The following is a 27,080-nucleotide window of genomic DNA, read 5'->3' as shown; positions in this document are numbered from 1 at the left end:
GCCATGTGTGAGTCATCCCAGCATGCTTTGCTTCCTGCTTCCTCTCCTAACTCTTCCTTGGGTTGCATATGTATCTCACATCGGTAGGTGGGATGGCTGATCCTGCAGTAATTTTTAACTGACCAGGTCAGAGCTCATGCTGGATGAGTGATCTTGCCTTGATGTTTGACACATATGGGCTATGAGCTGGGCTGCTGCTGAAAGCTACTGTGTCCAAGTAGGGGGTTGGTGGGTGGATAAGGGGGCAGGGGTGGTTTGAAGACTACGGGTCCTCTGTAGGTAAGATAAGCTATGATTTTTAGCTCAGCTAAATAATTGCAAAAGGATTTTCCCAATTCATTAGCCATTTTAACAGTTGTACTCGCTCATCTATGTAGTTGTTACTAGTCTGATTGCATTTTTTTCCTCAAACAGAATTTTTGACCTGGGACAACAATGACCTACTGGGTAATTTCAGTCATTTGCTAGCAATGATCTGTTCCCATTTAGCCAACTGGCTCACCTGTAATGACAACACATAATAGTAAATCTGTGTTGGCACAATCAGCATGAAACAGCCACTTGATTCTCAAACGTGCTGCCTACAAAACATTTTATTAGGACAAAAAGACAATTACAGCATAGTGTGCAATTAGTCTGCCCTTTATAAACACTATAGTCCAGTGAAAAGTAAATTTATCTGATTTTAAAGCAGTGGAACACTCCTGTGCCATGTAGCCAGCCAGTTGGAACGTTCAATGAAAACACATGCTTGTGTAAAATCTATTTGCTGGCCCAGAGGTGATGTTACAAATTTAAAATCCTACAGGGCCTTATAGACCATGTGCTTATTCTGCTACAGTAGATCAGCTCTAGAACAGTAATGTGCTCTGATACCTGTGGTTACTTGAGAGATTCAGTCTGATCATGGTTGAACGACCCAGGCGAAGGTGACCCATCCCTTTGCAGTACTTTGACAAAGCACTGTACAGAGGGTAGATATGCTAGGTGTTTATAGATCTGCTGTGCCATTTTAATGTGTAGATTCTGTGTTATGTCCTCTCACAGTGCAGTGAAGCACACAAGTTGTGCTACAGTAGGTGAATCGTATACAAAGTCCATAATTGTCAATATTGTAAGTATAACACCAAAGAATGCACCAAAGAATGACCTTTCATGCTGAACATGTTGGTAAGAAAGTCAACGCCGTACCTCTCTCTTATGCTAGTTGTGGTCAAAAAGTATATCGAATGTCGAAAAAGGGTAAGTGGGAGCTTGGGGTGTGTTCTCGTCACAGGAATTACCAGGCCCATCACGCCAAGCTCTTGCCTCAGCTTATTTCACTAGCAGCACATTTCATGTGTGATTTGTTTCTGTTCTAGCTTACATCTCTCTCTCTCGCGCTCTCTCTCTCTGCTGCCTGTGTTTACCCCAGCCCTGCTACCGCACAAGCACAGTCCCTGGTGATATTCTGCATGAATATCAGCATTCTATAGCTCCTTGCAATGTTTCTCCTATAGAATGGACTCATGCTTCATGCCTTTGCTTTTGTCTTTGTGAGCAGGTATGAGCAGGTCGTTAATCGATGCAAAGCCATCACTAAGGCTAGAATGAATGTGAACACATAATGCCACGAAGATGTATTTTATTGTGGCTACTGTGGCTACATGCTGGAAATGTTTTATCGTGTTTTAAATCCCAACATTAGAAAAGCAGACAGAAGTCACACTTGGGCTGTTGGAGTGATTATGGACTTTACTTAGCTCTGAACGGGGAGTGGGAGTAGCCATAGCTTTGGATATTTTGAAACTGTAGAGTGCAGAAGGGAGGAGACAGAGGTAGCATGGAGGTGAGGACAGGCATAGAAGGCTTTGTGCTTGACAGGTGGAGGTGACTGGGTGTGTGTGCGAGAGAGGTAGCAGGTTTGTTTCGTTGTGACTCTGAGCATCATGTGCAGGTGCTGATGGAAGAGAGCAACAGTATTCATGTCATTGATTCCCCCCCCCCCCAGATTAAGATCAGTACTAATCTCCACATCCTTCAGATAATTCTTAAGATACACACACATGCACAAACATACATACACGCATTCACAAACACCGCTGTCCAGGCAGTACACGAAGGCGTACTCCCAGGCGGCCATGCCCTCAGAACCCCATCTCTAGGCCAGAGGAGCCCCCTCGGGGAAGCCAGGGAACTTACCCTTACACACGTGCACAGATCACCTGCCCTACATGCTCACACCTGATTTGAATGCAGCAGGTGCTCTCCTGAGCACAGCCTATTGCCAAGAGTGGAGTAAAGATGTCAGCAGAAGACTCATACTGAATCAGCATTCCTCTCTAACCTTTAAAGATGCTCCTGCACACATCTCCACAGCAGCCCACGTCAGGCCCATTCACACCGACACTTGGCAGGTTGCTGCCAATTTGATTTATGTCCCTCTCAGGCCTCTGCCCCATCCTACACACAATCACTGTCATCCACATATGCCCACCATTTGGAAATATGTTTTTGTTCACATGCACTTCTCAAGGTCTTCTGATTCATATCCTAATTTATGCTGTTGAATTTATTCTGCATCACAGTATTATTATTATTATTATTATTATTATTATTATTATTATTATTATTATTGCCATGAGCCACACAGGGCAGAAGTTTTAAATACTATGCCCAGATCCATTCCATAGACAGAGAGGGCAGGTTGTAGGAGTGGCATGTACAGTATGAAGACCTGTTTTTGTTGTTTGGTCTGTAGTAAAGTCAACTGGCAGTTGCATGTTGTTCTTGTTCCTTTGGGAAGCTGGCAGATTCTTCTGTGTGATTGGATATCACCAAGCACTTCCCACAATCTAAATAGGCCTCGTCTTCTTTGGAGAATGTGTCTAGCTGCAGGCAGCACTTTCATCAATAGTGTGAGTGACATGGCGATTATTATCTGAAGGTGGGGTGTGTATGCGTGTATGGGTGTAGGTGTGTGTCTGTATAGTGGAATTCAGAGCTGAGCTCTCTTTCTGTGCATGTGGCTCCCCCTGCAGGGTGAAGAGGGAGCAGCTGGGCCCTCATGACTGGCTCTCCACAGCCGTGCCTGGCGGGCAGCACTGGCTGCTGGTGCAGGGCCTGGAGCCTGAGACGGCCTACCAGTTCAGCGTCCTGGCCCAGAACAAACTGGGGACAGGCCCATTCAGCGAGGTCGTCACTGTGAACACTCTAGGTGAGTCCAAGCTTTCATCCTAGGTCACCTACGTGCCTACTAGGAATTGCCTCGTGGGCACTGAGCGACTGATCAGCATGCACTTTCTGTTTCCCTCCTGCAGTATTTCCTATAAGTACCCCTGAACCACTGGTGCTGCTTACCCCACCACGGTGCCTCACAGCCAACCGGACACAACAGGGAGTCCTACTAATGTGGATCCCCCCAGCCAATCACACGTCGCCAATCGATCACTATGTCATGGAGTTCCGCCTCGGTGAGAGGTGGGATGTCCTGGATGATGCAATCCCTGCAGGAGAGACAGAGCTGCTGGCCAGAGATCTAATCCAGGTAAACCTGTGACCAGTGTCCTAGCAACCCTTAAGGATGTGTGACCCCGTCCAATGGGTCTGGAGTTAGTGATGCATCCCTGCCATTCTACAGCTATGAATGAAGAATGCGCCGATTCATCTGTTTTTGGAGGCTCTGCTATCTTTAAGCAGCCCAGTGCTCTATCACTGTGCATATTTACATAATGCTTACTTGTTATATATTCTTCACTGTGAGGATGAGGAGAGGTGGTCATTCTTCAAAGGCCCTAAGCTTTATTCTGTGCTTGTTGCTTTTGTCCATTAGTCTCCCAGACAGTAACCCATTTCCAGAACTTGCATTTAACCATAGGTGATAGCCCTTAGGGATTAAAAGTTAAATATGGCTTTATGGATCTTTCTGGAAACATTTACTCAAAGCAGCTGATGACAGAGTGCCTTCGCTATTTGCCTCATAAACGTGAAGCGGCAAGGAGGCGCCCGGAGAGCAGTGCCAGAACTGGACAGAGTTTGACCAAAGTGTGTTTGTGTTGTGTTCCTGCTGCCAGCACACTGTGCAGCTCTGATGAACTCCCTAGCTCAGATACATTCATCATTAGGAGCTGAAACAACACAAATGTAGACTGACTATAGACCCCTGAGGATTGGGTAAAGACCTCCTCTTATAAAGGACTCATACATACTGGGAAGCCTTAATCAATGACCTTTAATTACTGTCTTTGCCAAGACATGCATGGCATGTATACTTGCATGAATTAATCTGTGATCAGAGCCTTTGTGTGTGTGCATATACTGTTCTCCAGGAGGCCTGGTATGAGTTCAGGGTTATGGCAGTCATGGAGGATCTCATCAGTGAGCCCAGCAATGTTGTTGGGGTCTCTAGTACAGGTCAGTGGTGGATACAAAAATGTGACTACAGAAATGCTTCTCCATACAGTACATTTTCTTCATTCTTTTGCTTGTATTACCTACTATATACCATAGAAAAATAATGGCATCTTGGAGGTCACAAAATAAGTAATTTAATGAGCGCATGGCATATTTGGTGGCATTTGCTGCCATCTGCTGGAGAGTGTTGAAATAAATCTCATCTTTTAAAAATTCTAATTTTCTTGATTTTATCTGCTTTATTAGTTACAAAGATATGAGATATAAAATATTTTTAAGAATTTATATCCATTCTTTCTGTTATTGCAAACAGTTGACAATTAATTGTTCTGAAATTCTTAATATTAAAGTTTGTATACCAAATTAACTTTTAATTTGAGTTTGTGGATGAGACAGTTGCACCGCTAAACTGGAAACAGCACTTTATTTTCAGGAAGGCATTTCATATAGTAGGTCAGTCATTTATTTTCCTAAAGCCAATCAAATAACCATTGATGTATGTCCAGGTTCACTGCAGTTAGTCCTTCCAAATTTCCAGTAAAGGTTGCGAATTCCAGATTAATTTCCCCTCAATTCCACAGACACAGAAGAGTAATATAAATTCATTCATGACATCTTGTAGAGTCAGGATTAACTGAACATTTAATACCAAAATAAGTACCTTTAGAGCCTGGGTCACATTCTGCGTGCTGCTTACTAAGCTTTAAAATGAGTTCATCACCAAGGTTCCAGTCATCTTACATGAACTATAATTATAGTGATTTTCAGTGCAATTCAGAATAAACACATGAACTATAATTATAGTGATTTTCAGTGCAATTCAGAATAAACACATGAACTATAATTATAGTGATTCTCAATGCAATTCAGGATAAACACATGAACTATAATTATAGTGATTCTCAATGCAATTCAGGATAAACACATGAACTATAATTATGATGATTCTCTTCCCTTTCATTCTAGCGGTATTTTACAAAAGTATACAAATGTTTAAAATGATTGATTGATTTATACAATTTGTGAAAATTAGTGATTTATATTCTAATTATTAGACTCTGTTATATAATCTAATACATTCTAACCCTAACCTTAAAAGTAATTTTTCTAAGGTAAAAACCTTAAAAGGCAATTAAAAGGCCTATATCATACAGTTTTCTTTTATCTTATATATTCTCTGAATGTCCACTTACAGCATTTGTGTGACTTTATGCTCCTGGAGTTTCATGTTGATAACCTCACTGTTTCTTATGAATACATTAGCAACAGGGCACGTGTTTGTGCTAAAGTGCTTTTCTGGGCGCCATGCCACTGTGCTTGCCCTAAGTCGACACTTTGTGTCTGTCAGACTTCTTCCCGCCGCCGGACATGGCAGACGAGGGGCTGGCGCGGCCGGTGGTGGCGGGCATCGTGGCCACCATCTGCTTCCTGGCAGCAGCCATCCTCTTCAGTACGCTGGCGGCCTGCTTCGTCAACAAGCAGAGGCGACGCAAACTGAAGAGGAGACGAGGTCAGTGATGACCGGCCGCCCGCACGTCTGCTCCAGTCTCGTCCCCCAGCTGGGATTGTGTGCGGTAGCCCACTGCTGCTCACTGTCACGCTGCTAGCAGCCCTCCACCACCACCACATGCCCGCTGTTCAGAAACGATCTGGGCTATGATGTAGAACGCTTAGTGAAACATATGGATGCAAATATATGCAAATAGTTAAGTGCTGTAACATTTCTAGCTGTGTTTAGTAATTGATTTCCCACTAACAACCATGTAGAACATTAGTTTCCCTTATGATATGGACATGAGCATGCAGCTGAGCCAGACTTGGTTTCGTGTATGGATAACTTTACAAAGATGTAGAGCAGGAACCACATATCGAGGAACTTTTTATCTGAAATTGAATTCCAGATTTGCATTCTTATCTCTTAAATCTGTCGTTGTTGTTGTTGTTTTGTTTTTGTTTTATTTTTTGTATTTACTCCTGCCTTTTCCCATAGATCCGCCGCTTTCGATAACACACTGCAGAAAAAGCGTGGAGACTCCGTGAGTAACCTCTATAACAAGTGCATACCCAGCTCCTATTTTCCTGTTGATGCAATGAGTGGTTCGATGATGCTCCACAAACTTCACACACACACACGCGCACACACACACACACACACACACACACACACACACACACACACACACACACACACACACACACACACATACCTACTCATTTCAAGCCTATGTTGGCCACCTTCTTTTATTACTTATCAAATATAGGCCAGTAATTCATGGACATAAAATAGTATCAGAGCAGACAGCACAAGTTCACTTCATCAAAGCCCATTATCAGGTTCCACATTTTCTCATTATTTGCTGGTGTGCTTAATATTTATTGCATATGTTTGCCTTAGTTACTGTGTTAATCTACACTAGTCACATACCCTAAGTAGCTGTAATTGTATGAGGAGTAATAACAATTGCTCAGGGAGTAAGAATATTAAGGCATCAGGAAATCTGTACACTAACATATTTTGAGTTATTGACCTACCCGAACCAAATGTGAGAAACTCAGCCTAATGCTGTATGTGCTCAGGTAATGTCTTATGTTTAACATCTTACTTAAGGTTCAAGAAGGAAATGTTGATCTCAAGCTAGTGGGTAATCTTCAATGCACTATTTGTATGATTTTTTTTCTAATTGCAGAACTGCTTTCGAACAGAGTAACTTATAAGAAATATTCCTCTCACACTGGAATTGGAACTGGAATTTTGTTCATTAAAATATTCGGTGGACCTTTTATTGCTCATATGTAATACAGAGCCAAGGTCGTTTATTGTTAAATGGGCTTTGTGGAGTGAACATGGTACTCATTCAGGAGTGCTCTTTTAGAAGAGTTTAAAGTCCAGGTGCAGTATTTGCAGTTGCACAGCAGAATGAAAGGCAGAGAAATAGCATAAATCTTGCACTGCACAGGGCTTTAGTGGCATAATGCTGTCGTTCAAGTAAATGCAATCCACAGTGCTGCATTTTCTTTTATTACTGCTGTATGATTTACACGAAAGGTCTAAAAACATTTTTCCTGATGCGCTATGTCCAGAATATTGTGAAGCATTTGTTTTAATTTTAATTAAATGCTCTGCAAGTAAATGTAATTAATCTAACAAGAAAAAAGTAAACTTCTGCTTTTTTATGTTCCTGTTGTTTTTTAAAAATGCGAATCAACTCATGTCCTTTTTTAAAGAGTGAATCATTCCAGTTATTGGACCATTTCGTTATTGGATCAAGTATTGTTACACCAGACTCAGTGGGTGAAAAAAAACTCCTCTAAAGACTCCTGTAAAAGTCTTTGTATATAAAGGTCTGCTGTGGATGGCACACCTGCCACTTGATCAAGACACTTCCAAAGAGGCCTTCTGTCTGATTATAGTTCACACATGATTACAGTTCTCATAATGACGAAGTCATCTGAAAGAAGATATTTGGCCCTACCTGCTCTGTGTGTAAAGATTGTTACAGGCAGCACTGCACCTTATTGGCATCTGGAAACTTGACCATGGAACATGTGGAATTAGGTGCCCTACTCTGTTTAAACTGCAAGGGCTGTGAGGGTTAGCACAGTGCACTGCAGTTCCATATAAACGGAGTAGTGCAAGGTGAGATGTTGGTATTTTTAGATTATTAAGTAACTGTATTTGTTCAGCAGACATGAACAAAATGCATGCCAGACAATTCAGCAGTGTCATGGAGTAAAGTCCTTGATAATCATAGTTATGATACTTTATGGCAGTGGATGGTTATAATTTCTAAAAGCTCTAGAATATGCATCCTTATGATATATCTCAAAATCCTTTTATATCTTGTTCCATCTAATGTACATAGGCAGGGGTTAAAGGGGGGGGGGGGGGGAAATCAGGGCTGTGGCATTTTTAGTGCTGTGCAAAATGATGTAAGAGACAGATGTGCTATTTTCTTGATGCACTGATCCTGATGCACAGGCTATCCTAGGATTATGTGCTACTGTATGTATTCATGTGCACCAAAAGAAAATGGATGTGAAAATCTGAGGTGAGTAACTGTAGTGTACGTAAGTAAGAGATGTAGAGATATTCAATACTGTAGTGAACACAGAGTACTTCAAATAGAATTGCATAGCTGATGAAAGACCTCTGTCTGAAATGTCCTGTTTCTCTGAAAATTCTGTGTGTACTTCACTACAATTTAGAATCTCTCTCTCTCTCTCTCTCTCTCTCTCTCTCTCTTGCTCTCTCTCTCTCTCTCTCTCTCTCTTGCGCTCTCTCTCTCTCTCTCTCTCTCTCTCTCTCTCTCTCTCTCTATATATATATATATATATATATATATATATGTATATATATATATACATATGTATGTATGTATGTATGTATGTATGTATGTATGTGTGTATATATATATATATATATATATATATATATATATATATATATATATATATATGTATGTATGTATGTATGTATGTATATGTATGTATGTATATATGTATGTATGTATATATATATATATGTATGTATATATATGTATGTATATATGTAGCTTCACTGCAATTTTGAATGCCTCTACATCTTTAACTGCAGTACACAGTCCCATTGCCTCAGGTATATAAAATCAAACACCTAACCATGCAATCTACTTTTACAAATATTTATGAATCATTCAAGTGTGGTAATGTAATAGGATGCCACCTTTGCAACAAGTCAGCTTGTAAAACTTCCTTCCCTGCTAGATATTCCACAGTCAACTGTGAGTGGAGTTATTCAAAAGTGGAAGTGTTTAGGAACCACAGTAACTCAGCCATGAAGTGGCACACCACATTAAGATCCAGAGTGGCGTTGCTGAGTGCTGAGGTGCATAATGCATAAAAGTCACCAACGCTCTACTGATGCAGTAAATGCAGAGTTAAACCAAACCTCCTCTGGCATTAACATCATCTCAAAGACTGTGTGCTGGGAGCTTTATGGCATGGGCTTTCATAGCTAAGCAGAGGCATGTAACCCTTATATCACCAAGCACAAAGCAAATAATCAGATGGAGTAGTGTAAAGCATGTTGCCACTGGACTCTGGAGCAGTGGAAATGTGTTCTGTGGAGTGACAAATCACACTTCTCTATCTGGCAGTCTGATGGAAGAGTCTGGTTTTGGTGAATGACAGGAGAATGTTACCTGCCTGACTGCATTGTACAAGTATGGTGGGGAAGAGATAATACTTTGGGGTTGTTTTTCAGGGGTTCGCTTATGCCCCTCAATTCCAGTGACTCCTTAATGCTTCAGCATACCAAGACACATTAGACAATTGTATGTTTCCATCTTTGTGGGAACAGTTTGTGAAAAGCCCTTATCTGTTCCAGCATGACTGCTCCCCTGTTCACAAAGCAAGGTTCATAAAAGCATAGTTGGGTGATGCCTTGGAAGACCTTGACTGGCTCACACAGAGCCCTGACCTCAACCCCACCGAATATCTATGAGATGAACTAAAATGGAGATTAGGAGATTAGAGCCAAATCCTCTCATCCAACATCACCGTCTGACCTCACAAATGCTCTTCTGGATTAATAGTCAAAAATTCCCACAGACACACTCCGAAATCTTGTAGAAAGCCTTCCCAGAAGAGTGGAAGCTGTTATAACTATAAAGTGATGACCAACGCCATATTAATGCCTATGGATTTAGAACGGGATATCATAAAAGCTACTGTAGGTGTTATATATCATGGGATACATCATAGAAAGATAAACACCTGCATGATATGTACCACCGGCAAATAGTGGAAGTGGCTGAGGTTTTACCAATGGCTGGAAAAGGCTGGATTGAAAGACAGCAAAAGCTCTAAACACAAGATCAGTAGAGGCTGGGATCTACCACACCAGGCATGACCCCAGGTGCAGGCTACGCAAAGATCTCCCTGAGACATTCCAGCACATAACAGCGAGATGCAAGATGCTAGCAGGTAGAGCGTACATGGAATGCCAAAACCAAGTGACGGGCATAGTATACAGAAACATCTGTGCTGAGTATGGGCTGGAATTTCAGAGGTCAAAGTGGGAAACACCCTTGAAGATGGTGGAGAATGACCAAGCTAAGGACCTATGGGACTTCCATATGCAGACTGGAAAAATGGTAATGGATACCCAACCAGATCTTGTAGAGATGGACAAAGAGCAGAAGAGATACATAGTGATAGATATAGCAATCCCAAGTGACTGCAACATCAGGATACCAAGGGCTGAGAGAAGAGCTGGAAAAGATGTAGAAGATACAGGCAACAGTGGTTCTTGTGATAAACGGAGCACTAGAGGCTATGACCCCCAAACTGGGAGAGCAGATCCCTGGAACAACATCCAAGATCTGCATTCAAAAGAGTGCACTACTGGGAACAGCTAAGATTCTACACAGGACCCTCAAGGTCCTAGGCCTCTGGTAGAGGACCTGAGCTTGAAGGGAAAAAAACTGCCATGATCCTGATTACAACAACAAAACTGTCAGAATAACAATAACATTTGCTGAATGTTTGCCATGTGACTGCTCTGTTCTGTTTTGGTTTTAAGCATGGCTGTAACTGTTCACACCTGACAGCCTCTAATAGCTTATATTTTAGCTTCTTATACCATATGCTAACATACCACTAAACAATGTTTTCAGACTTTATACAGATCAAATAGTTGCTACTGAAGCACAACATAAAATGGATGACAGCATTCATTCCTTCTCTCTACAGCCAGTTTTCTGAACTCTGTTTTCTTCCCCTGTTAATACTAACTGCAACATAGGATTCTGCTGGAATCATCTGCCTATTACATATGTGCTTTTGCTCAGCATGTATGTATCAAGTACCTTCCTCCATTGTTTTTTACATTTTGAGGATGTAGAATAATATTACATTGCAATGACAAGGCTATTAGGAGCTAATATAACTTCCCTTGGATTCACAGAGAGATTTCCTGAAGCATTCTCTTACCTCAGTCTTTCCTAAGAACCTAAATTATTAAATGGCATGTAAGAATAGAATACCTTTGGGAGATAAATAGCAATCCATTATTTAATGTGTTTAGCACTTACACTACTTGATTATCTTTCCATAATCCTCCTAAAGTGTGAGGATGTTTAACAAGATGGTCAGTGTTAAGTGTGTTAGTATACCACAAAACAGTATACCTCAATCTAACCTGCATGTACTGTGACAAGCAAAACCAGCCCAGGCCTACTGATGTGTGGTGTATAATTCCTGGTGTTGCATAATAAATGCAGAACTACCTGAAATGCCTTAATTCATGTAATTTCCTGTTCCTTTTAGCTTATTTTCTGTCTCCGCTTCCCCCCCTCCCCTTGTCCACACTTACCTCTTGCTCTGTTGGTTTTGTGGAAACTGTTCCTCACCAATCCCAGGCCCCTCCTCCTGTTGTTTCCCACCGCAGGACTCCTCTAACCCCCTTGCCTGGCATAGAGCCCTTCTGGGAGGGGACAGATGGGAGCAGCCATCCGCCCCCAACTGCAAGTCCTCCGTGAGTGCCTGCACCTTGTGCACCAGTGTGTGCTGGCCTGGCCTCATGCTCCCATGTGCACTACTGGGCAGGGGCATGGTGGTTCTTTTGCTGGACACCCCTTCCCCCCCACCCCCACTGTGCTCACAGGAGAACCCAAAATGCCTCAACCTCTTTCCATCCCTGCCTGTTTCACAAATTTGTGCCTACCCAGCTCTAAGCAGCCTACCATCCTTCACAGCTGCAGCTGTTGAGTCCTATGTGTCCAGCAGAGGGCAATGCAGATTACAGAGGTTTATGGAATCCCCACTCTGGCTTGATCTAAAGAGAGGGAACGCCTTTGACTGATGCTGTTATGTAATGAAAACAGGGCACTGGCTAGAGTACTTCACATTTTATGCAACAACTGTACGCATTATACATTGTAGTTGTATTGTGGCTGGCAAACATACAATACATTGACAGCACATAAACATTAACTTTTTGCAGGTTATGTTGTCAATTCAGCTCGAATTGACATTGAACCTTGAGAGATGGCTCAGTTAGTCTTGAGCTTGAGGGTGTGGAGGTGAATTTTTTTCCTCTCATGTGAAGCAGGTCTGGCTCGGCCTGACTGAGCTTCTGAAGGGCTCATTCTGCACTTACCCTGTTGACCCAAAAGTTTGTTCTCCTCTCTGGCTCTCCCTGGCCAACCCGCTGCTTCTCTGCATCCTCCTGCACCTTAGGAACTTTATCTCTGCAAGCTTACACCACCACAGAGTGGATGTCTCTGAGCAAGCTAAGCAGAAATGTTCAAGTTGTATATGACATCAGATTAGTTTCAGCAAAAGTAAATCCACATTTCAGGGGACACACAGCTTAGGTAACTAAGTTAACTTTGCTCATGAACACAAAAATGACACTACACTTACCTAAAGATGTGTGCTTGTGCATGTGTTAAAATAATATAGATGACCTTCAGAAGTTAATAAAAGGTATTAAGTACATATGATAGGGTATCCCAAATGCTAAAAATCGGTGTGAACTTTACTTCTTTTTCTAAAAGCTAATCAATAGTATGTTTGCATGTAAAGCCTGCGATATAATCCTGAATTCTCGATTCTTTGATTTAATAGATTTTTGTAGCATTTTATGTGTAGAATAGGTGGACATAATGCAAGTGGGAGTTTAATTCAGGAGTCGATGGTGTTAATGTCAGATTGTTGGATTTTCTATGTGCAGTGTTTTAATGACCACTCCATGATGTTCATTTCAGATGTTCAGGTTTGTCTGCTAAGCATCCTCTGAGCCTTGCCTGTTTGTGAGCAGCCGCGCCTGGCACACCCGAGTGTAACCACGCAGCAGCAAATCTTCCTGCATCAAACCCAGTCATGCTTCCTCTCTTAGGTTTTGGTGATGTAAAGTGTACCATTTTACATGTCTCTTTAGCTTACAGTGCGCATTATGGTGGACAACACAAATGTGCCGGCTCTGTACATTTGTACATCATCCTTTGAAACTGCTTCTGTGTGACATGGTAGTAGCTTTAAGATTATTCAGAGTTTTAGTATCAAGTGAGTTTGCCTATACTTAAATGAACAAGCCAAATTGACCTTGTCAGGCCTTTCCGACCATACAATGGTAGCAGAAAGTTGGGTCTGGAGGCTGGGTCACATTTATGAGTTACATCTGAATGCAAAGAAATTTGCATTTCTGTTATTATTCTTCTATGGTTCTTTTCTTTCCATAGATAAGTGAGTTTACGTATCATGAGGGATTCACTTTATAGTATTAAAATCTGTTCATTGTCATTCTCAAATTAAAAATAGCTTTGATTCATTCATATCCTTTGGGGTATATCTTCATATACATCATCGTCTCAGATGTATAGAAAGTGATAGGGGTGCTTGTATTGTATTTTCTCATGTATGCAAATTACATCTGTAGTTGCTGGCTTCTGTGCATACATCTGTCTAGCAGGTGATAAGCTTGTGATAGTCAAGTGAACTGCATACATTTTCAGATTGATAAGAGCAGTTAGATGTAAAACAATGCATCTGTGTTTTACCTCAAAATGTATTTTCAAGCAACATGAAAGCAAAAGCTGCTTATTGAAATTAAGTCTAGGTATACAAGTTGTAAATTATTGATAGGTATTGACCTGTTGTAATAAATTAGATGTTTACATTGGCCCAATTTTATGTCTGAATATATCTCAGACTGTTGATGAGTGGGAAATTCTACTCTTCGGTGCATTATATTGTCTCTACACGTGGTGATGACCTCATTGCCTCCAATGTTGGTCACCGATTGGCAGTTGCCGTGGAAACACAGCTCTATCACTGCAGCCATTACAAGTGCAAGTACAAGCTGTAGTGATTCAGCAGAAATAGAGCTTCAGCCACCATGTGTAATTTTTTTACTACTAATAAAGAACTGATGGCTCTGAAAAGCTCCACATTTTATCTCATGTTTTCTGGATTATGCTTGTTATGTCTTATTTGGTCAAATAAATACTCTCTTAGTCCAGAATCTGATTTGTTTCTTCTTAAAAATTCTACTTAAAATGGTGACCACTGATTATTAGTCAATAAGGAATAAGACAGTTAGTTCTTCACCTAGGTGCATCAGTGGCAGATACAATTTTGAGCATAGTCTCAAGTTCAAATTTAGATTTTTGCATTCTGGACTAATGAAGGACAAGGCACTATAGAAGGTCAAACAGTCCTTGTGAGCTTGGCAGGGAAGGTATGATAAGACATTTCCAGAAAGGGGAGAAAACTTTATTGAATTCCTTCAAGTTAATACATCTTTACTTCGGTTCTAAACAAAACAAACATGATAGAATAACCCATGTTAGAATCACCAGGCACATGACAGGACCAAAATGAACGTGCAAAATAAATCCTACTGTCACTTTTATGCAGTGTTAATGGTACAGGTGAAGGTACTGAAGGTAACATTAGGTTAAAAATACTGAAAGTGTATAAAATGGAAAAAGTGTTAGTGTACAACACGTATTGGATGTAAGCTACTGTTCACTCAGACATTTATAACAATAATAGCTAATAAATTAATTCAAAGCCAGAGTGTTTAATACGAACTTACTGTGTTCCTTCAATTTTCTACCTTGATCAATACGCAAGGTGATTTCATAATCCTTTATCTCTTTATGATCTGTCTGAAAGATCCTAGGTAAATGCTTAAGTTGCCTTAGTTGTAGTGTTATATGGGATATATGCTTGGAGGTTACATTATGACTTCATGAGACCATTTGATATTTCACACAGCAGGAACAAACTATCTTGACAATCAGCTGGCTCCCATTTTTATTTTCTTTTTAAAGATCTGATAAAAGCAGAGAATGATTTGCTACAGTCACACATTAAGAAACTGACAGACTTTGGGCGATGCTGATGTTAACCTTTAAGTAATTTTGACAAACGGTTTCCATGTCTTTTTTTCTTTAGGTCATCTTCTGGAAAGATGAGTCCAGAAAGTGTCCGCTCGGTGGGAGTCCCATCTGAGTCCTCTGAGGATGGCTTAGGACCTAAAAAGTTCCCTCAAAGTCCTGCCAAGGAGAAGGAGATGTCCTTATACAAGAAGACCAAAAGAGCAATAATTAGCAAGAAATACAGTGTGTCTAAGCATGAGGCTGAGGCTACTACACCTATTGAGTTGATCAGCCGTGGGCCAGATGGTCGCTTTGTCATGGAACCTACTGACACTGAAACACCTGTCAAACCCAGGCGTATTGAGGGCTTCCCCTTTGTGGAAGAATCGGACCTCTATCCCGAATTTCGACAGTCTGATGAGGAGAATGATGATCCAGGCCCCATGCCTCCTATGATGGCCACTCTCAGACCCCATCAGATCTCTCCTATCTCTTCCAGCCAGGAGTCTTACTTACAGCCACCAGCCTACAGCCCTCGCTTCCAGAGGCCCATAGAAGGTATGACCATCATGGAAAGCAGTCGGCTTCAGGCCACAGGGCAGATCCGTGGTGCTCCTCATTTCCGGGCCTTTTCCCATGGCCAGTTCTACAGCTATTTGGGCAGTCCTGGAGAACCTGAGCCTCCACCTCCTTTCTACATGCCAGATACCAGCCCACTAAGCTCGGTCATGTCTTCACCCCCTTACCAACTTGAGGGGCCTTTTGGTCATCCCACTATACCGGAGGAGATTGGTGAAGGAGATATTCAACACTATGCAGTCTCAAGCTGCTCTCTTCCCTTGACACACACCTCCTCCCGTTCCCCAGACATCTGGCAACGGCCTGAATTCTCCTTTGCCACGCTTGAAGGTCCTCATTTTATATTCCCACCACACCACCCTTTGCAGTTTCATCGGGAACCTCTTCTTCCTCCTCCTCTTGTCCTCCCTCCTAGTGCTCTCCCAACCTCTTCCATTCACATACCCTCCTATCCTGGTATCCTGCAGCTGGAGGCCCCAAAGAGTCAGCCAGGCAAGTCTCCCAGCAAAGTCAGGCCTCAGGGCCTTCCAGCCAAGCGTTTACCTATGCAAGAGGCACAGAGTCTAGGGCAGCTAAGACACACAAGCCACGGTATGGGTGTGCCGGTATTGCCTTACCCTGACCCAGCGTCTCACATGGTTGGCCCTAGCTCCTTTGGAAGCCTGGATACCCGCTGGTATGAGCTAACTCCCAGGCTTAGCCCCAGGCAGCCTCGCAGGATGGAACCCAGCATGGTGGTTCTCCAGCCGTCTCGCCTCTCACCTCTCACCCAAAGTCCCATTAGCTCCCATGATGGTTCACCAGAAATTGTAGTGCGACCCAGGCCCCGTCCGAGCATTGTCCAGCCACCCATTCCTCCTGAGATGTCTGAAATCACCTTGCAGCCCCCCTCTTCAGCCAGCTTCTCCAGGAGGTCCTCACCCTCTTCTTCTCCTGCTCAAGGCCAGAGCAGCCGAAGGGCAAGTCCTAGCTACCGCTCCCACATGGCGTTTGCCACCTCAGCAACAAGCTATCCATCTCAGTCCCCATCACCCCCCATGGAAAGCAACGTCTTTGGGCAGATGCCAACCCAGAGGAGGACTGAGGAGGAGATCCTTCCATCAGAACCTTCTCCGCCCCAGTTATCAGCTTCAGGGTAGGTGCTATGGACTTACAGGAAATAAATCAGAGTCTAATGCATAAGAATTTCTTGAGGCCTCAGTGCAGTAGTATATACATACGCATACATATTTTGACATACAAAACTTGGCTAAACTCAATGAGCAAATTAAAAGGGATAATTTGCTCACACGTGCAAGAAAAAGTGTAATTTCCCTGGAGGTAAAATAGATTTTGCATTGTTTGATGCTAATTTAAAAGAAGATATATGCATTGAACCTCATGTCTTCTTTGCTAAACTGCCCTATATTCCTTACATTTTTCAAACCATTCAAAATCATTTTCTACATAGATGAGCTATTTTTTACAACACTGCAGCTCTCAGTCTCACTAATGCTGCTTTTCATGTCAGACATCAAATTTCATTCATAAGGTCTGTGAAGCACTTAAAAACACCTTGTCTTAGTCTAACAAAGGTCTGTTTTAATATTAAAATCAAATAGACCAACCCAAGGCAAGATGGTTTATTTGCTTCACAGATATGGTGACAGACCTTTTGGGGCTAAGTCTCTGGAGAAGTGCCATCTTAAGTCCATTTAAATGCAGTAACAAAGCCCCTTAAAAGCTTGGAATCAGAGGAACACCACCACTGGACTCCAGCCTTTCCATTCTATGTCATGCTTTACCCTGCCTTTCACCCAACAGGAGGAACCCCACAAGTGCATCCCAATTGACCATTCTCAGTAAAAATGAAGCCCTGTTTTGACTAACTCCAGGCTTTTTAGGATGACTTACAGTATGTTTGAAGTGGAGGTTGACTTAGACGTGTCCAGCTCAGCAGGCACAGGGCTTCTCTCCTGTTCCTTAGTAATCTGACCGCATGATTGCCTTTCCCATACCCCCCTTTCTCCCACCTCATCACCCAGGTCACCCCAGCTCTGACTGCCAGGGGGAGGCTTGTTGGGCGAATCGTGTTGCAGGGACTATCCGCTTTCATGTGTTGTAATGTCGTCATCATCTCAATTAGGGGCAATTGGTCATTTTTGATGACTCCTGGAGTCTTACCTGCTTTGTTTTTGATTGATCTCAGCTATCTGGGCAGCGTTGTTGTGACCAGGTCCTCTACACCGCAATAGGTAAGGGTTGGATCCATGTCTGAAAGGGGGGGGGCAGCAGGTGGGGCTTTTATTCACCTCGTTCTTTAAAGGGGAATACGAGTCTGTGGGTCTTGATTTCTTTTGTTTGTTACACCAACCTGCAATTTTTTACAATTTTTTATGTTTATAGGTAGCCATGCATTTAAGTTCTGCAGTCTTGAATCCTATATGCATTCTCACTTTGGTATGCATATGTGAATTTTCTAGATACTAATTAGTTTTTGAAATCCAGCATATCTATCATACGGTCAACACAACCTCATGCTTTAAAGCCTGCGTTTTTGTCTTTTTTTTGGGGGGGGGGGGGGGGTAAGTGCGAAGATCTACTAAAGGATACTAATGACATTTTGAATTAAGTCTATTAAACTGATTGATCCTTTTTGAACAAAACAATATCATGTTCCATGTGGAGTATCTGTGTTTACAATGAAAAATGTGCCCTGTAATCTAGCTCTGTTGCTGATTACACTATAAGAACCATTCAACATATAGCGATTGTCACACTGTCACAATAGGAGAACAGAAGTTTTACTTTCTGGACTTTTCAAGCATGAGACTGAGTTGCAAATTGTAATTCAATTTGGGTAAGTGCTTTCATGTCCAGAAAAGACTAAATGATTAATATAATAAAGATGAACTAAAATACTGGCTTTTGTTAAGAACTCTCAGTGATACTTATTATAATTCTAAATGCACAAGTTTGTATTAAACTGCACTTATAAGTTTGGACTGCAGAACATTCTTCCAGTGATATGAAGAAAGTATGCTTCCAAAACAACTTATGCACTTAAAGTAATGGGGAAAATACTACTGGCTCTGGGCAGCAAATAACATAAATTTTTTATTTGTGGTTTTTGCCCAGTGAAGTGTTTTTCAGAGTATTCCCCTTTAAAGTTGTTCCATGTGCAAAATTCCATGCATGCCATTGCTAAATATTGCTCCTCAGTTGAAAAACAAACAAATATCTGATTAAATTCTTGTTACATTTGTTGTGAGTGCTTTGTTTTATTTTTCATTATGTGACTGTTCCCAAGTAGCCATTTTCCCCTCCCGCCATCTCTCCCCCTGTCAGCATGGTGAAGCCCATTGTAGACAGTTTTCATGTCTATGAACACATTTTTGATGATGCTTTGTCGCTGAGCTGTGATTTCCCCCCTCTACTAATGGCTTTTAATTTCTCTTGGCAGCCCCAGCAGAAGGACAGCCCTTTTAAAATGCTCTTTTCCTTGTTTTACCGTGCCTAGTCAGAGCCGCGCGCGTGTGTGTGTGTGTAAGTGGCAGAGTATGTGGGCTGCCATTTTAAGTGCCTCCATACTGTATTTGGATGGGAAGACTGTGAATACAACCAAAATGTTTGAAAATCCTTTTTTTTTCCATTAAAAGTGCATCAGTCTTATAACTATGGTACTACTTTAGTATTATTTAATATCACTATTCCTATTTTTTAGTAACATTAGATTTTCATTGAATAATTTATTATTATTATTATTATTATTATTATTATTATAAGTCTCTTATATATTATGTTGCAGTAACAAGGTATGCCTGTTTAAAGTTAATAAACTGTACATTTATTTATCCATATTGATATGGAGCTGAGTTTTCAAAATTTTCAACAATTTTGATTTACTGATTTACTTCACTGTTGTGAAGATGTAGAAAGACATTGTAAAGATATTGTAGACTGTGAGAAAGTATCTGTATGCCTCTATAGCTCTGAGTATACCTCTCTTTCCACTCAAATAACTTTGCTCCATAACTGTCATGCTGAACAAACTGCCCGATTCCGACAATGTGGAAGTCTTGGACTGATCTATAGGTAGTCTGGTGCGCCTATAGCTTGGCACTAACAGCAGCACTTGAGAAGGATTGGGCCAAGCCATATGTGTCCAGTGTCTTACCAGTCTTAGGCCACAGGACCGCTCTGCCTTCATGTGATAGTTCTGCCTCTGTTTGTCCTCTGCACAGAAAACGTCGAGGTATGCCGAGTGGCCCTGCAGGGTCTGAGAGGATAGAAGCACTGAGATACCAACGTGTGAAGAAAGCAAAGAAGGTTGCTGTCAACAATAACAACTCTAAGAGCAGAAGGAAAATGGGTGAGGTTTAACTTGTACACCATACGTTTCAGCACTTTATCTGGTGCATTGTTCTCTAAATGCTGGAAAAACCTGAACAGCCGCACGATCTGCTTTGGGAGGTGCTCTTTCCAGGGACCTTTTTTTAGAATTGTATTGCTCAGTATATTTCACAAGGCACTTACTGTTTTGCAGGCCTTGGTCACATAGTCTATATTCAGCATATGACTACACCCAAGCAACAGTAATACAGAACTAAGGTGTGAGTAGCAGTGTTGAGTTGCTGAATGGTAGCCCTGCTATAACCATCCTATCATTGCAGTTCCTACTCTGCATCCTAAAAACTCTCCACCATTGGAACAGAACTACTGATAATAATCCTAATTATGGTCTGCATCATTTCAGTTCAGACATGACCTTCAGACATGTAATAAAGCACCCTCACTCATTTTACTGCACATTCAGGGATTCTAATTTGCATGCTGTATGAAAGGTTCTTTAAGATGGGGGAAATATGTGGTATGTCAGTTGTACTCAAACACCATTTGTCATATTAAATATACTTAATTGCAAAGGCTTGTGGAGAAGTAGGCGTAGTAATGCTCAAACAATAATTTGTTAATAGATTACTACTGCCAGATGATTCAGATTAACCCCTAGTGGACTCTGAAGTTTCTACTTGAGTGAACAAGGCTACATGAAAAATATGGTTATTAAAACACTTTTCTGTTTTATTCCTGTTAGATTGTGTTTTTGCTTTCTATGTTATACTCTGTGCATGGGTGCAGACATTTCTTAGTCCACATGGTACATCTGTAAACTCATAACCCTTCTCTGGACACAGGTGTTACCGCCTCTCAGGCCCCGCTGCCCCTCACCTCTCAGGTCCTCCCTCCAGAAGAAGCGCTCTACCTCCGGAAGAAGAAGAGGAAGTTGACCAGACAGGACCCGTACGCCCGCTTCTCTGCTCTGCTCTACCGCCGCCCGCCGCGAGAGGACCAGAAAGCCATTTTGGCCAGTATGGACACAGTGGACCCAGACCATGCTACTCTCCTGTGAGGGCCCTGAGACCAGGCTGCACTCTTCCCAAAGCCCACTGATCCTGCACTGAGTTTCCCGCCACCGTGGCTCAGCCAGCCACGCTTTGTATCTGCACCTCATATCGCCCTCCATTTTTAATTTTTTTTTAGTTTCTCTGTCACAAGATAATGATGGTTGGTAGTGTTCCATGGTTTTGCTCCAGTGCAAAAACACCTCAAATAAAGAACTTTTTTTCTTTTGACGTTTTTCTTTCTAATTTCTTTTATAGCAGAGGCTATGTCCACTTTTAGGCTCATGCATGTAGTTTACAACTCTCATGACTCCTCACATTCCTGTATCTCCTCTATCCTGCCACTGTTTTCACTCTGTCTCAATAGAACACAGGGTTCTCACACGTAGACCAAATATACCTCAGAGTCGCCAGACTCATCCGCTCACCACTGCTGTACAGACAACCATTCAATAACCTCCTAACATACTGAGAAATGTCATTCATAGTTTAAATGGATTAGGTTGAATAGTTACAGTAAGGGAACGGAAATGTTCCTTGTCTTTTAAGGCACTTGTGCTGTTATGCCCATGATGGTATTATGTATTAAAAATACATAATAAGCACTGTTTGTGTGCAGTGCTGTTAGTCTTTTCCATTTACTTACAGTGTAGATCATTTGCTCCTCCGGGAATAATCAGTATTTCCATTTTGTACAAGGATCTCACTTTTAAAGCACAACAATTTATGCGTTTTCTTTGTATACATCTGGCAGAATAAACTTTATTGCTGTCATTGAAATAAGAACACTGAAAATGGAAAAAGTCATCCAGATGCACACAAATTATTTCCACTATAACGAGAAGCTGCTCTGACCCACTGTGTACATTATTCTGGGTTCTGTTGTCTGTCAATAAGTTTCTGCACTGGAGCAAAATCTTGGTAATCACTGTGATGTGATGCTTTGACTTCATTTCTCTTGATTTTGTGAGCTCCTATTCAAAAAGTACTACATTTATGCCAAAATAACATAGCTTCTTTAATCAATAAAACTACAACGCGTACTGTACTGTGAGGAGGATAGGATTTCGTGCCATATTATAATGTAGTATTTTTTCACCGATATGAAATATTCCCCGTACATCCCAAAAAAAAAAGCATACTTAGGCCTTTAGTAGGGCTCATGAATGCTTGCCTAGATTTTGTTTATCTCTCTTTTTGTTTAGTTTATTAAACAAACTAAACCAACTGCCTTTGTGGGCCATTTGTGTAGCCTTTCGTTTAGTGGTTGAACCAGGCTTCAAGCAGAAGCAGCTCCTGAGCGCCTGTCTTTTTCCTCTTGACAGACCTTAGGGAAAATGCCTGTTAGGTGACAAGGCTTTCCCATGTGGCCAAAGTTTTTTTTTATTGTGTATCTATCATCCAAGGGTGCTTCTTTTCTACTGGTTAATATGTATTCTCACTATCAGGATGGATATATCTGGGCTTATGTGCATTTACTTTGGTGGCCAGTGTAAGAAGGGGAATGTTGGTGGTAGTGGTGGTCATGAGTGGTGTACCTCACATGGGTTTTTCAAATTACCCTACTAAAAAGCTCACCAGGACATAGCTTGGCTTAATGGTTTACTGCTACTTCGACCATCTTAATGGAACTCCAAAATTAAGCTAGAATGAAGATTTACTGGGTTTGCAAATTGATTTTGCTGGTTTGTGGTCATGCCCCTCCCAATGGCCAGTACAATACAGGCATTTTCAACAGCCTACTTCAGGTGCTATCGACCTTGGGGTCTTCAGACTGTAATCACTTGATGTTGCTTAATTTGACTACGTTGATCTTCCAGCAGATATGGCTGCTGCCTGTCACTTTAACACCATAGTATTTGATGTTTAGGATTTCAACATCATCCTGCATCATCCAGCTATTATGGATTAACCTTCCATTGTCTGCTGTGGACATCTTGAGGATCAATACTTAATGTCCATCAGAATGCATTTTTAGACCTAAGGAGTTCCTCATTCATACTTGACTTACATGTGGGTGCTGAGAATTATCACCAATTTGCATTTATGTTTTTAACAACAGTGAGAACAGCTCAGATGCTAAGAAGCTGGGTGGCAGAGTTTAAGTAAGAAAAATAAACTGCCTGCTGGGATGGAATGAGGATGTGGTTTAATTTTGTTGTGACTGCACTTTGTTTAAAACAGGAAGTCCTTTGATGTATTCTCTGCTTATAAAAAAATAGCCAGCGCATTACAAGTGTCCCTGTGTAGGCATTGTGGTCCTAAAGGAAAATCTTCTGGAATTTTTATTTTGCCTTGGTCATGGGCAAAACATGCACCATTTTAACACATACTGTGCTGAGGCTGACCATTTTTGTTGGCACAAAAGTATGAGATTGGTATGGCTCATACCATTTCTTATGTTGTGTGAATAGTTGGAAGTCTGCAAAGGATTTATTTTTAAATGTCTGTAATTGCTGTTTCACTTATAATTCAAAAAACCTGTCTGATTAGATAACAATTATTCATGAAGCTAGGTATGCTACTTTACTATGTGGCAAGTGGCACCACACCTTTAGATAGATGTTACTAATAGGTCGAGTAGTACAATTTGAAGATGTGCTCATCAAGTATTTATATACATTTAAATGGGCAAAACTTTTGTCTACTATGGTGCTTTGTAAAAGATATAGAATTATTTAATTACCTAAATATTGTTCTTTTATGTTTCTTTTTCAAAAGAGTAATATCAAGAGGATTATTCCAAATGCTAGGAATGTACTGTAATATGTCAGATGACTGTATATAATAGCATATATTGCACAATGTATGATAAAAATTTTAGTAATTTTGAATAAATTGGACAATATATGCATGCAACTAAATATATTCATAAAACATATTCCCATATTTTGGATTCAGTTTCTAACAATGTGCTTGTATATTACTTTTTCATGAGGGATGCCTGAAAACATTCAGAAGATTCAGAAAACACACAAAAGAAAAACATTTCAGTTGACCCTGTCTCTTAAAAAAATGCTCAGTTTCATGTTTGAGATCATTTGTCTTTAGCCATCTAATTGAGTTTAAGCATTCATGTAAGTGGGGAATAGGCATTTAATTATTTAATCCATAAAAACTATTAAATCCATTATAATCCATCATGATCCATGAAAACCTATGAAAAATCCCTCTGTAGCATCATCTAGTAGTTTGTCCATCTGGTACACATTTAGGCTATAAGGGAAGAGTAATAAAAGGTACTGTTTGGAGATTCTTGAGGGACAGATTTAATGCTGACTAAATATTGGCTTATTAACAGTAGAATAAAACCTGCAATAAAAGGATTTTTAAGAATATGATTTTTAGGCTCATTCAGTAGCACTGAAACTGTCATACAGTGGCAGTGGCAGTTAAATAGACCTTTTTTGAATGTACTGTATTTATTTTATATGGCATTTCTATCTATATAAAGGACAAGCATATTGCTTTTTCATCATTTATTTTAAGAAACTATTTTCCATTTCTAGCCATTGAGTTTACATAACTTTGAATAAAACAACCATCTTAGTAAAGATTGAGTCTTTGTATTGATTGATATATATATATATATATATCATGAATATCACTCTGCCCAGAGAACATCTAGACAAATCTTCTGCTTATTTGACTGTTTCATCTCAGAGGATGCTTCAGAATCAGATTTGTATTGTCATTGGTGCTATATGTATATTAACATGGATCAGTGTTGTGATTCATTATGGCCCACAAATGGGAATCCTTCCTTTAAGACAATGACTTTCTAAGGCTTGCATATGCTTATGAATGACACACTAACAATAATGAATGCTTCTACCAGCTAAGTTATATTATCTTCAATATATGTCAATGACATCTAAAGTACACACATACATTAAATGTACCATTGATTTCTGAGCAGGGCCCTGAAATGTTTAGCAGTGATGTTTTTCTAATTATCATTATATTGATTGAAGCTTAGTTAACATGTGTCATTGTTTTCACAGAACAACACTTGTATCATAATAAGGAACAGACAAATTTGCATGGTTTTGCAATTTTGTCAAATGTTATTATCTATTATAGGTGTGTTTTAGCATGGGTGCAGGGGATTGTCTGCTATTGGTGTGCTATTTGTGTGAACAAAGCAGAAATATTTTGTTAATGTATTTATTTATTAATTCATTCCACTTGTAGTGATGCTAGAGATAATGTGATGAGGAAAAAAAGCCTGCCAACATAGTGTTTGTCTGCCACCATAAATTTAACATAAAAAACAAATTTATTGAAATATATTAAATAATATCAGATCAAGACATCTTAATTTTAAACAAATGTTGTTAGCACGTGTTTTTAGGAACATATACTAATAGCTTTAGAATGAAAACATATGGCCATAAGACATTTTGATTCAAGTTTTGGTTTATTTTATGTTATTAAATGGTGACTTAAATCTGACTTTTATAATCAAAAGCAAAGATGAGACAAAATAATTTTGTCCAAATCCATTCTATTTCATGGCTTTTATGCATTTTGTTGTTATTGTTTATTTTTTGTTATTGTTTTGTGAGTGAGTAGAAAAACAATGTTTAAGTTCATGAGCTATGCTAACATGTTAGCTATGCTAACATGTCATAAAAAAATCCAAAATTCTCAAAATTTTAGTATCATATTAGATCAATCTGTCTGTACTTTTATCTGTAAAATGCTAGCCATTTATGTTTAAAAAATATTTGCAAATGGCCTGCATAACAGCTGACTTCTCACAACATCAGAACATCAGGGATTTAAGGGAGTGTCATCCTGTTTTTTTATGTTTAGGTTTATATTTTATGTACATTGTCAGATGGTGGGGGTAGGGGCACAGTATCAGCACAATATAGAGAATCGGGAAGTATGGGATGGCCTGTTCTTATCTGGCACCCTGTTTGCTTGCAGAAAAGGTAAACAAATTATCAGGACCTCAGCCCTGAGCAGGCACTCATGCATACACATACCAAGAGAACTTTTGTCAAAAGGTGTAAATAAAGAAAACATATATTGCAATACATATATTTTGTATATGAGAAATTGTTGCACTGTGGATACTGATTGATGAATTAAACGAGTAATTTTATGGTCTGTATGGTGAACCATGTAGCCAGCCAACATTATGAAATATTTAGAATATATATATATGAATTAAGCCAAAGTGGATGGTGTTATCTACTATTGGAGGAAAAATTGTTTGCCTCTAGTGTGTAGCAGTTCTGCTTCTAGCAATATAACATATTAAAAATATTGATGCACTATGTTCACAGTAAAAATATCAGTTGCCATGATGCCATTATGATTGTGCACAAATACAAATATAATGTCTGAAAGTGTAACTTTGTGCTTGCAACTGACAATGTTGTCAACAGACATTGGTTTTACGTGTGTAAAGATGAAGGATGGGGCTGTTTCTGAGGTCACTGATATGAGCTGGATATTATTTTAAGACCAATACACCACCAAGACATATCAGGCTTTTAAATGTTTATCCTGCTGTGTGTGTGTGTGTGTGCGCGCACACACACACACACACACACACACACACACACACTATACTATACCATTATAGTTTAGTCTATAGATACTATATAGGTTATGTACTTTATGTACTGCAGGCTTGTTTTCTTTATCACAAACATTGGCCACAATATATTGACCTGTAATGCTGTTTAAGTCTACACAAGATTACTGGTGTCTTATCTCTTTGGCTTTAATGGCATTTGATTTTTGGGATGTGTGAGTTGGGGCACATGCAATATGTATAGCAGCACAGTGCAAGATATGTGTAATATGTATTCTTCTAGTAAGCAGACTGTACAAGTAGAGATAT

At 40.3% G+C, this 27,080-nt stretch overlaps 1 protein-coding gene across 2 annotated transcripts in view; it reads left to right on the top strand.

Annotated features, from left to right (window-relative positions):
• Positions 1–26,801, top strand: part of igsf9bb (immunoglobulin superfamily, member 9Bb) — a 73,036-nt gene extending 46,235 nt beyond the window's left edge. Inside the window, exons 13-20 of one of the 2 annotated variants that reach the window (XM_027003590.3) lie at positions 3,021–3,196; positions 3,300–3,526; positions 4,308–4,392; positions 5,741–5,902; positions 6,383–6,428; positions 15,337–16,974; positions 20,063–20,190; positions 21,014–26,801. In XM_027003590.3, coding sequence (XP_026859391.1) covers positions 3,021–3,196; positions 3,300–3,526; positions 4,308–4,392; positions 5,741–5,902; positions 6,383–6,428; positions 15,337–16,974; positions 20,063–20,190; positions 21,014–21,228 — 2,677 coding nt within the window. In that variant the 3' untranslated portion in view covers positions 21,229–26,801. Of the gene's footprint in view, positions 1–3,020; positions 3,197–3,299; positions 3,527–4,307; positions 4,393–5,740; positions 5,903–6,382; positions 6,429–15,336; positions 16,975–18,027; positions 18,074–20,062; positions 20,191–21,013 lie in introns of those variants that run through there. The other variant, XM_081719750.1, reaches the window with a different exon arrangement.
• The last annotated feature ends 279 nt before the right edge of the window (positions 26,802–27,080 follow it).

The sequence above is a fragment of the Electrophorus electricus genome, chromosome 8 (genome assembly GCF_041902795.1).
Source record: "Electrophorus electricus isolate QZ-2024a chromosome 8, ASM4190279v1, whole genome shotgun sequence".
NCBI classification, from domain to species: Eukaryota; Metazoa; Chordata; class Actinopteri; order Gymnotiformes; family Gymnotidae; genus Electrophorus; species Electrophorus electricus.
The sequence above is the reverse complement of the archived record's forward strand: the minus strand, read 5'-3'. Positions and strand labels throughout refer to the sequence as shown.